Source organism: Hylobates moloch, unplaced genomic scaffold (assembly GCF_009828535.3).
Source record: "Hylobates moloch isolate HMO894 unplaced genomic scaffold, HMol_V3 SCAFFOLD_13, whole genome shotgun sequence".
NCBI lineage: Eukaryota > Metazoa > Chordata > Mammalia > Primates > Hylobatidae > Hylobates > Hylobates moloch.
Genome location: NW_026652288.1, coordinates 67,004,994 through 67,017,520, shown reverse-complemented (window position 1 = coordinate 67,017,520; position 12,527 = coordinate 67,004,994). Strand labels below are relative to the sequence as shown.

General features: G+C 35.8%; 1 protein-coding gene across 1 annotated transcript in view; it reads right to left on the bottom strand.

The window, feature by feature from the left end:
* Positions 1-949: 949 nt before the first annotated feature.
* AADACL2 (arylacetamide deacetylase like 2) overlaps positions 950-12,527 on the bottom strand; it is a 29,148-nt gene continuing 17,570 nt past the window's right edge. The window contains exon 5 of the mRNA XM_032172240.2: positions 950-1,552. Coding sequence (XP_032028131.1) covers positions 950-1,552 — 603 coding nt within the window. The remainder of the gene's footprint in view (positions 1,553-12,527) is intronic.

Genomic DNA, 12,527 nt, shown 5'->3' with positions numbered 1-12,527 from the left:
CTTTAAAAAATAAAATTTGACTGAAAATGTTTTTAAAAATGGCCTCCCAAAAGATAACTACATCCTAATCTCTGAAGGTTACTTTATATAGAAAAGGGTGAGGAAACCTGCAAATGCAATTAAATTGAGGATCATGAGATGCAGAGATTATCCTGGACTATTCAAGTGGACCCTCCTAAATGTAAACACATGTGTTTTTCTAAGAGAAGCCCATAGGGAGGTTAGACACAGGCAGAGAAGAAGGCAATGTGAAGATGAAGCAGAAAGATTGGAAGATGCTGGCCTTCAAGATGAAAGTGATCTAACAATAGTCAAAGAATACTGGCAGCCACCAGAGGTTAAAAGAGGCAAAGAGCACCTTCTAGAGAGTCTCCAAGGGAGTCGTGTCTCTTGCCTATGACTTGGTTTGGGCCTAGTTAATACTAATTTCATACTTTAGGACCCCAGAACTGTAAAAGAATAAATGTCTGTTGTTTTAAGCAACTGAATTTGTAGTAATTTGCTACAATAGTCACAGGAAACTAATATAGGGCACTTAGAGTTTATTTAGTCCAGTGGTTTCCATACATTTTTAGCAGCAAGTTTGTTCCATGTTTTTTCCCCTTCCCACTCACTACAACAATTTCTGTGCCTATCTGGAAACTATCTTCCTTAATTTGCCAATAACCACTCTTATTTCTCAACTTTAATAAGCATTGGTTCTTATTAGGACCAACATAATTATAATAAATTATAAGTAAGGAGAAAATAGGCAGGATTACATACATTTTACATATTCAGGGTCTGTAAGTCAGAAAATTTAACAACTCTTCAAGGACACACATTAACAGCTACAAATTATGCAAATTTAGATTTAGATAACTCAAATGACATTGTTCTTCGCTCCAAAACCACAAAATATCACAAATTACAATCCACTATGTAAGGGCTATACATATACATCACATATTTATAAATTCTTATCCAGCCAACTTACATACATATCTCTTATCCTAAGACCTAGACGTAAATAAAATGGTGAAGTCATGTATGATAAAGCTCCATGAATTCCATCCTCAATATGGTCATGAACAACTTGGACTCCAACATTTTGAAGTCTTGTAACATACATAAGTCCATCATCTCTTAAGAGATCATGTTGACAGGTAAGAATATAGGTTAGTGGCAAATTCTGTAACTGAGAATCATTGGCCAACAAGGGTAATGCTCTGCTGTCTGTAAGTCCTGGCAATGAATAACTAAGTCCTCCAAGAATTGGTTCAGTATATACATAGTCTTTTCTATACTTCTCAGGAAGAAGAATACTCCAGTTAACAAACTTAAACAGATGTCTTGACTCCAGAGGCATGTGTTGGTTTCTTCTCATTACCCGGGGAAGTGCTTCATCCTTGGTGAAATATAAGCTCACGAGTTTTATGGCTACATCCCTGGTCAAAACTATACCATGCTCGTTTTCTCGGTGAGATGGCAAATAAGAATCTGTTATCTGTAAGCCAGGGTAAAGTAAAACTTGCATCTTGATTTTATGTTTTATTTCAGCATCATTCTGCACCTGAAAATATATGGTAATATCCTGTAATGCAAAAATTTCCAAAATACCAGGACAATAAAATTTAATTTTAATTATCTAGCAATCATGAGATAAACAAATCTACATAAATTGATGTGATATATCATAATTATTTTTATAATATTTATAATATATTACCATGGCATAAAACAATTCAAACCAATTTAAATTTAAGGTTTTAAAAAATATTGATTTTGTGTGTGAGGAAAAAAGGAGAAAGTATAAGAGAGCAGAGGGAAAGAGACAGAAAGAGAATGTACAAGGCGAGAGAGATACACAGGATTTTTTGGTCAAAAATCACAAATGAAAATGATCCAATTCTGAAGATATTTCTAGTGGAAATTGACAGTACATATAAGTTTGTAAAAATCCTTCTTAAATAAAGTAACCAGAGTGAGTGGAAGAAATAAATATGGCTATTAAATCATATTATTTCATTATAGAGTCTAAAAAAATTCTTAAACATTTTTAGAATATATTATTTGGAAACAAGGTAGACATTACCAACATCATACCATAATTTTTAAGAAACATTATCCCAATGCAAAAGCACATGGACCAAGGTGAAGAAAAAAAAAGCCCAATCAACAGGCATCTTATGAGAATGATGCAGTGTTGGAGAAACAAAGGGAGAAAATTATGAAAAAATTGATGTGCACAAGTTTGATATGCAAGGAAAAAATGTGAAGTACTTGATAAGGAGTGCCTTTTCTTTTTCAAAGAGAAAGGCATTTGAGGCCTCACTTACGACCCTGCAGACTGCAGGAGACAACGTTGAATTAATCTCCCAAGAGCTATTGCCTTGGCTAGAGTCTGGGATCTGGACAAATGAAAATACCTGCTGCTGCTCCAAGTGAAAAGCTCAGGACCACGGGATGTACCTCTAAGTCAACCAGTCACCACAGTGGTTAGCTGAACTGAAAGGAAAAACTGAAGTGAAATCCAAGCAGTACCTCAGAAAGGGAAATGGTATCCTACCATCTCCACAGTGTACTTCCAAGATGCTAGAGGTTTAATAAGTGTAGAATCAAAATGAGCTAAAACAAAGTTATCTTACAGCAACTTTCCTAGATCCCAAATCTCTCTGCCGTGCCCTTAGGTAGATAATTTACTAATCAAAGATTGCTATCAATAGCCCACCCTCAGTCATCCTACTCTCAATCTCACTAATCTAGGGGAAAAAAACAAACAAACATAGAACACATAAACAGGGGCAGGTCAAAAAGTGTCCATCAATACCCTTGCCTGACCCTAACTTTCCTTTCTGGAATGCCATATGAAATAAATCACTTCAACAAATGTGTCAGTATTTCCCATCTCTAAGTTCCCCATTATGTCATTTGTTACTTTGCCATTGAAGGCTTTTTTCCTCTCTCTCTAATATTCTTCAAAACCCATGCTAAAGTCAGTTCTCTTCAAGATATTGGAAAAGCACCTGAGTCAGATTCTCCGAGGTTGGCAATTTTGCCATAGTCTTAACAACTATGTTATTTATCTGGTGTGTTTCAGATATTTTCTACACATTTTATATGTACTCACAAGCATATATGTGTGATTATGCATGTAAATACCTGATCAAAGGAAACTCTTCTTTTTTAAATTCCCAAATCTCTATTACCTCTTTAAGGCCAATCATCACTTTTCCTTTATTACACAAAAATGTACATGATTAATCTTTCTACTTGGTTTTGAATTTCACAAACACTGACATGATACCTAAGTTGTCATTGTACCCCTTACTGGGCCTAAGATATTAAAGTCATTAATATCACATGGGAAAATAATAGAAAAATGGGTATTTTAATAATATGGAAACCATAATATTATAAACCATAATATTTGATTTATAATACTTTTAACAGGACATTATATCTGGAGCCAGGAATAATCGGATCCGAGAAACAGTAACAAGTATAAAACAAGTAGGTTCCAACAGTAATGCTGAATTATTGACCTATCTATAGCTTAGTTCTTTCCTCCTAGACCTATAAAGTCTCGAAGACAGCCAGCTAAGCAAAGTTCAGAAGTGCACATAAACATTAATACTAAACCAAAACAAGCCTAGAATGGAGCATTCTATAAAATAGACATGAAGTAATGGATATGTATTTCTGATTTTGTGGGTAACTAATATGTACTTGAGTGCAAAAAAATGTGACATTCATCTCAGGATGTTATTACTTTGTAAAGAACAAGAATGAAAAAGTAAAAGGTCAAAAAAGTTGAGAGAACATATCTAGCTCATGGTAATGTTCTTAGAGTTTAGACACTGGTAACTGTATTTCAAATTTCTATTTACCTTTTTATTATATTTCCAATATAATAAAGACCTTTGGATAGCTAAGTAACTTAAAGGTTGTGGAAGAGCTTCAATAAAGCCCATCCTTATTCTTAATCTTTTTCAACAATGAACTTTATTTTCATGAAAACACACTGGATAGTAAGCATTTGAACTTTCCTTTTATAATTAAACACCATTAATCCTAAACTTATGGTATTTACAGTAAAATTGTCTCATATAAATTATTTGCTCTGCCCCTCCCTTATTAAGTCCCCCAGTTTGAATCTCTAATTGGTTCAAGTTATAGGCTGTGTTTTTCAAGTTATAGGCCATGCCACTGGTATTGTTTTCATCAAGAAAGTAACTTATTTATACCATGATGAAGACTGTTCTCCTAAGTCTATACTTTTGAGAGCAAAATTTGGGACCCAGTTCATGAAAAGCTTCTATGCCATGCTAAAATGCTTGGAGTAAACATGTGGACCAGCACGATTTTCACTCCTACATCAGTTTTTTTCATTCACAAACATCTCTCCTGGACAGCATGAATTGGGAGTGGTGGCTGAAAGGAAGCTGGTAACAAAGTCAGAGAAGGGATGATCCATGACTTCATGCCCTGTGTCATTTTATGACTCAACTGCTTCAAAGCCCATTCAAAGCAGTAATCTGCCATGGACACCGGTGCTTGGCATAAAGTCATCTCCAGACAGTCTGAAGCATTACTGAATCCTCTCCCATTTCCCAAGTGCCCTGTGACCATTCAAAGGGCATGGCACTTTCCTAGAGAATAATAGTTTCCACTGCCAAGGGAACATATTACGGCCCTTGCACTTTGCCCCCCCATCATCTACTACCCTTCTCAATCCAGTTACTGGTTCGCAAGATACCCTACCATCTAGCTCCCTGGTTTGAGTGTGTGTTATTCAAATTCCTGCATGCCCACACCAACTTATCCATAGCCTGTCATCCATGGAAGGATGGATGTAGACAAAATATTAACTTGTTATTTGAGGAGTTCCCACATTGCTAATGGTAAGTATTGTTCACCAAACTTAACATATCTGCCACTTTCAACCCAGAGCACTCAACTTCATAGCAACTGTGATTGCTGTCCCCACTAATTTTCCTTTCTATCAACTACCCCTAACAACTCCAAACTTGATTCCAACAATACACAGCTAGCCAATGAGTATCTGGATAAACTATGAACCACCATGAAGAAATTCCAATATGGGAGGATTTTTTGGCCTCATCCTAGCACGCATGTTCCAACCATGCTGGAAACTGCGAAACTCCCACATGGGCTAGAGTCCAAGATAATCAACCTGCTCTCCTCCTTGCAGATTAATCCTGTCCTTTCCTGATCTTCATTCTTCCCCTAAAATCCCACTTCCCACTTTATGTCCTAAAAGTGTGACAGTAAAACAGATTATATCACTCAGAAGTGCAGGACTCACAGTGATACCACTTCCAGGTGCAAGTAAAAGAAGACAGATATTTCTGCTTCTGATGGATTTCAGGTGACCTCTATAGCACTGATATGCTGTGAATACACAGAGGTAAACAAACAAAATAACAGAAACTAACATACATGCTATCTATGCATGGGACATCATCCCATGTCCAAGAATGCTGCATGTCAATCATGTTTTTCTAAAAATCATCACCATTAATTATAATTTCTGATTAATATTTGCTATTAAACTGTTTTTAAAGAGTTTTTAAAATATTTTTAAAGAAGTGTCACATATGTAATATCATATATAGCCATAGAAATATGGGATGCCATAGAAATATTATTATAAATAAGATCATAAGGCTTTATTACCACCTATGAAAAATGATACAAATTAGAAGCAAAAGTATATTTAGAAAGACCAAAGCTATAAACCTAAATAAGTAGAGCTATCGCATATCACAACTTCCTCTTTAAATTACCTACATTGATATACTTATTTTTTAGAATATCTAAGAGAGTAGGACTTACTAATTACTTCAAAATATCAAATCAATTCCCATTGTTTTATGAAAGTAAAAAGAATATCTCTGATCCTAAATAAGAGCAATGCATACATTCTTTTAAAATAAAATGTGGCCATGAAATTGGATTTAAGTGATATGATTAAAGTTTAGAAATAGTTTTTCCTCTTAATTAAACATGAAGGCACCATGTCCACAAGAGTTTTCTAAGCGATAGTGATCATCCAGATCGTTGTGACCAGCAAGCCACATTAGTGATTTTAGGACACATCATGTGATGTTGCCAGGAAATCTAGCAATAATAGGTTAAATATATTCATTTGTTTTCAATAATAAAAATACAAGTGAAAAGTGGACCAAGTCCACAAGAGAAAATGACAGGATAATGTATGCGTCCTAATCCATGAGAAAATCCTTTTATAATCCATCTTGAATTAATTTTTGTATAAGGTGTAAGGAAGGGATCCAGTTTCAGCTTTCTACATATGGCTAGCCAGTTTTCCCAGCACCATTTATTAAATAGGGAATCCTTTCCCCATTTCTTGTTTTTGTCAGGTTTGTCAAAGATCAAATAGTTGTAGATATGCGGCATCATTTCTGAGGGCTCTGTTCTGTTCCATTGATCTATATCTCTGTTGTGGTACCAGTACCATGCTGTTTTGGTTACTGTAGCCTTGTAGTATAGTTTGAAGTCAGGTAGCGTGATGCCTCCAGCTTTGTTCTTTTGGCTTAGGATTGACTTGGCAATGCGGGCTCTTTTTTGGTTCCATATGAACTTTAAAGTAGTTTTTTCCAATTCTGTGAAGAAAGTCATTGGTAGCTTGATGGGGATGGCATTGAATCTATAAATTACTTTGGGCAGTATGGCCATATTTCACGATATTGATTCTTCCAACCCATGAGCATGGAATGTTCTTCCATTTGTTTGTATCCTCTTTGATTTCATTGAGCAGTGGTTTGTAGTTCTCCTTGAAGAGGTCCTTCACATCCCTTGTAAGTTGGATTTCTAGGTGTTTGATTCTCTTTGAAGCAATTGTGAATGGGAGTTCACTCATGATTTGGCTCTCTGTTTGCCTGTGATTGGTGTACAAGAATGCTTGTGATTTTTGTACATTGATTTTGTATCCTGAGACTTTGCTGAAGTTGCTAATCAGCTTAAGGAGATTTTGGGCTGAGACAATGGGGTTTTCTAGATATACAATCATGTCATCTGCAAACAGGGACAATTTGACTTCCTCTTTTCCTAATTGAATACCCTTTATTTCCTTCTCCTGCCTGATTGCTCTGGCCAGAACTTCCAGCACTATGTTGAATAGGAGCGGTGAGAGAGGGCATCCCTGTCTTGTGCCAGTTTTCAGAGGGAATGCTTCCAGTTTTTGCCCATTCAGTATGATAATGGCTGTGGGTTTGTCGTATATAGCTCTTATTATTTTGAGATACGTCCCATCAATACCTAATTTATTGAGAGTTTTTAGCATGAAGGGCTGTTGAATTTTGTCAAAAGCCTTTTCTGCATCTATTGAGATAATCATGTGGTTTTTGTCTTTGGTTCTGCTTATATGCTGGATTACATTTATTGATTTGCGTATGTTGAACCAGCCTTGCATCCCAGGGATGAAGCCCACTTGATCATGGTGTATAAGCTTTTTGATGTGCTGCTGGATTCGGTTTGCCAGTATTTTATTGAGGATTTTTGCATCAATGTTCATCAAGGATATTGGTCTAAAATTCTCTTTTTTGGTTGTGTCTCTGCCTGGCTTTGGTATCAGGATGATGCTGGCTTCATAAAATGTGTTAGGGAGGATTCCCTCTTTTTCTATTGATTGGAATAGTTTCAGAAGGAATGGTACCAGTTCCTCCTTGTACCTCTGGTAGAATTCAGCTGTGAATCCATCAGGTCCTGGACTCTTTCTGGTTGGTAAGCTATTGATTATTGCCACAATTTCAGAAGCTGTTATTGGTCTATTCAGAGATTCGACTTCTTCCTGATTTAGTCTTGGGAGGGTGTATTTGTCGAGGAATTTATCCATTTCTTCTAGATTTTCTAGTTTATTTGCATAGAGGTGTTTGGGATTAAAGACTTAAATGTTAGACCTAAAACCATTAAAATCCTACAAGAAAACCTAGGCAATACCATTCAGGCCATAGGCGTGGGCAAGGACTTCATGTCTAAAACACCAAAAGCAATGGCAACAAAAGCCAAAATTGACAAATGGGATCTCATTAAACTAAAGAGCTTCTGCACAGCAAAAGAAACTACCATCAGAGTGAACAGGCAACCTACAGAATGGGAGAAAATTTTTGCAACCTACTCATCTGACAAAGGGCTAATATCCAGAATCTACAATGAACTCAAACAAATTTACAAGAAAAAAACAAACAACCCCATCAAAAAGTGGGCAAAGGACATGAACAGACACTTCTCAAAAGAAGACATTTATGCAGCCAGAAAACACATGAAGAAATGCTCATCATCACTGGCCATCAGAGAAATGCAAATCAAAACCACAGTGAGATACCATCTCACACCAGTTAGAATGGCCATCATTAAAAAATCAGGAAACAACAGGTGCTGGAGAGGATGTGGAGAAATAGGAACACTTTTACACTGTTGGTGGGACTGTAAACTAGTTCAACCATTGTGGAAGTCAGTGTGGCGATTCCTCAGGGATCTAGAACTAGAAATACCATTTGACCCAGCCATCCCATTACTGGGTATATACCCAAAGGACTATAAATCATGCTGCTATAAAGACACATGCACACGTATGTTTATTGCAGCACTATTCACAATAGCAAAGACTTGGAACCAACCCAAATGTCCAACAACAATAGACTGGATTAAGAAAATGTGGCACATATACACCATGGAATATTATGCAGCCATAAAAAAGGATGAGTTTGTGTCCTTTGTAGGGACATGGATGAAACTGGAAAACATCATTCTCAGTAAACTATCGCAAGGACAAAAAACCAAACACCGCATGTTCTCACTCATAGGTGGGAATTGAACAATGAGAACTCATGGGGACAGGGAAGGGGAAAATCCACTTCCGGGCCACTCTTGTGGGCTGGGGGGTGGGGGGGCAGGGACAGCATTAGGAGATATACCTAATGCTAAATGACGAACTAATGGGTGCAGGAAATCAACATGGCACATGGATACATATGTAACAAACCTGCACATGTACCCTAAAACCTAAAGTATAATAAAAAAAAAAAAAAAAAAAAAAAAAAAAAAAAAGAAAGAAAAAAAAAGAAAATCCTTTTATAATGTGAATTGAAACAGATGAGTCATTTTTTAAAATATATCCCTCAGTGGTGATTATTGATACCGAATTTTTAAAGCCATAATCTATAACATATTATCGATCACAAGATCATGACACATTGGAAAAAATGAGCTCTATAATAATTTCAAAGTAAAAGTTGATTCTTATGGCCCAAAATAAACACAGTACAGGGAATAAAGCTTTTCAATGAAAATGTAATTCATATAGAAAGTTTAGCAGTCCATGAAGAACAAATAACTTAAAGTATAATCACGAAAGGATAAAGAAAATCACCTTTTTAAATGCTCATTAAGTACACTGAGTTCTTCTGCAGCCTGTTCATCTGCATACTGCACTATGTTCCCTTTGAACAGATAAATCAGAATGTCTAAATAGATACTAAGTTCTTTTATAATTAATTAAGAAATAGAATGATGTTAGATTTTTATTCACTTTTGTGCTGCCCTACAGATTTTACTGAGAATCACGTCTCTGTTTGTTGCCTGTGTGATCAAGTATTGTCCTGCTGAAAAGTTATAAGGTAGGGTATCACATATTCATGAATCTGTATGGCTACATCCAATTGCTATTTCTTTTCTCTTTCTTTCTTTTCTTTTTTGTTTTTTAGAAGCAGGGTCTTGCTCTGTCACCCATGTTGGATTGCAGTGGTGTGATCCTAGCTCACTGCAAACCCCAAACTCCCGGGCCCAAGCAATCCTCCTGCCTCAGTCTATTGAGTTGCTGGGACTACAGGAATGTACCACCACCTTTGGCTATTTTTATTTTTTTATTCCTAGACTGGTCTTGAACTCCTGGCCTCAAGTAATCCTCCCCACTGAGCTTCCCAAAGTGCTGGGATCTTATTTAGGATCAGAGATATTCTTTTTACTTTCATAAAACAATGGGAATTGATTTGATATTTTGAAGTAATTAGTAAGTCCTACTCTCTTAGATATTCTAAAAAATAAGTATTTCAATGTAGGTAATTTAAAGAGCTAATACATCAAGCCCAATTGTTGTTTCAGTTATGCTTGCTACACTTACAAAGCCAAGCAAATGTTACAAATGTGCAAGAAATTAGAGATATGGTAAGATGTTGCTTAATCACTACTGGGTAATTGTTGGACAGCTTTCAGAATCTCTACATTCCCCAAACCGGTTTCAGATGAAATTTTAGACCAGACTGCTATACAATGTTACATAGTAATTAGTGTAATAATCTCTAAACAGGGCATTCTCCAATTTTTACCCTCCATCATACTCCTCATTTTACTCCAGCAAGATCTTTCAAATAAATGACATTATTTCAAGTAAATAGCAAATAAGTTCAGTCTGGAAGAGTCCTCAAGAATCAGCATGTCTAATGGTTTGCAAACTTTCTTCTTGGCAATGAAGTCCTCTTTTAATTTTCTCCTAAGAAAATTTACTTAGAGCTCTAAACATGAAGGGCAACTAAAGTGGAATAGGTTGGGTTGAAGGGAGGCCCAGGTATAGAACCAAAGGTGAAGCTTTGTTATCACTGCAATTTTGGTTTCACAATAGGGTTTTGTGTGTGTGATGTCATAGATTAATATATACATATAGGCATATATATATGTACATGTATATGTATGTATGTGCATATATACTTACACATGTATGTATAACATATATTTCAAGTGTATATGTATATAAAAATATGTATGTATATAAACTTCTTCTAGTACTTTAATCCTGAATCTTATAATACTTAAGAGGAAAGAAATTTTAAAAAATAAATAGAGAGGCACCTAGAGTAACCTTTTGGTTCAAGTTTTCATAACTAAAGTCATATTTTATAAAGTACAGAACAGTGTTTCTCAAAAAGAAGTTTGAAGAAGACTAGTTTCATCTTTTTTTTTTTTTTAAATAGAAAGGTAGACAAGTTGACATAAGGAGTAGACATCAGGAAAAAACCAGCACTCTTGAAAAGTGGCAAGATCGTGAAAGATAAGAAAAGGCTGGCAAACTATTCATTAGGAACATAGATGCGTAGGTGGAGGAAGTGATGAACGGAGACTCATAGGTTAGCTTAGGAACCTGGATGCACAGGTGGCGGAAGCTGACATAATGAGTAAGCATCACAGAAAAATCCCCAGCACTGTTAAAAAATGTTGAGGTCATGAAAGGCAAAGATATTCTGGCTAATTTTCCATTATGAACATAGGTGTAAAAATTATAAGCAAAATACTAGCAAACCAAATTCAACAGCACATTAAAAGGATCATACACCATGTTCAAGTGGGATTTATCCCAAGGATGCAAGGATGCTTCAATACACACAAGTCTATCAATGTGATATACCATAGTAAGAGAATGAAGAATAAAAATTACATGAACATCTCAACAGATGCAAAAAATGACTTGACAAAATGCAATATCTTTTCATTATACAAACTCTCAACAAATTATATGTAGAGGAAAGTACCTCAACATAATAAAGTCCATATAGACAAGCTCACAGCTAACATCATACTCAGTGGTAAAAAGCTGAAAGCTTTTCCTCTGACATCAGGAACAAGACAAAGATATCCATTCTCACTATACCTATTTAATAAAATACTAGAAGACCTAGTCAGAGAAATTAAGAAAACAAAAAAACAAACAAACAAAAACAGAAATAAAAAGCATCCAAATGAGAAAGAAGTAAAAAAGTCTGGGCTGGGTGCAGTGGCTCATGCCTGTAATTCCAGCACTTTGGGAGGCTGAGGCCAGCAGATCACAAGGTCAGGAGATTGAGACCATCCTGGTTAACATGGTGAAACCTCGTCTCTACTAAACATACAAAAAATTAGCCAGGCGTGATGGTGGGTGCCTGTGGTCCCAGCTACTGGGGAGGCTGAGGCAGGAGAATGGCATGAACCCAGGAGGCGGAGCTTGCAGTGAGAGGAGATCACACCACTGCACTCCAGCCTGGGCGACAGAGCAAGACTCTGTTTCAAAAAAAAAAAAAAAAGTCTGTTTTCATATTACATGATATTAGATATAGAAAACCCTAAGACTCTACCAAAAATCTGTTAGTACAAGTAAATAAATTCAGTAAAGTTGTGGGATACAAAATCAACATAGAAAAATCACTTGCATTTCTCTGTACTAACAACAAACTATCTTAAAAAGAAATTTTAAAAAATCCCATTTCAATAGCATCAAAAATAAGTACATAAATAAAACACTAGGAATAAATTTAACCAAGGAGGTAGAAAGATCTATACACAGAAAGCTATAAAATATTAATGAAGGAAATTGAAGAAGACACAAGTAAATGAAAAGATTAACCATGTTTCTGGATCCAAAGAATTAATACTGTTAAAATGTCTATACTACACAAAGCAATGTACAGATTCAATGCAATTCCAATCAAAATTTCAATGGTATTTTTTACAGAAATAGAAAATTCATGTGGAAC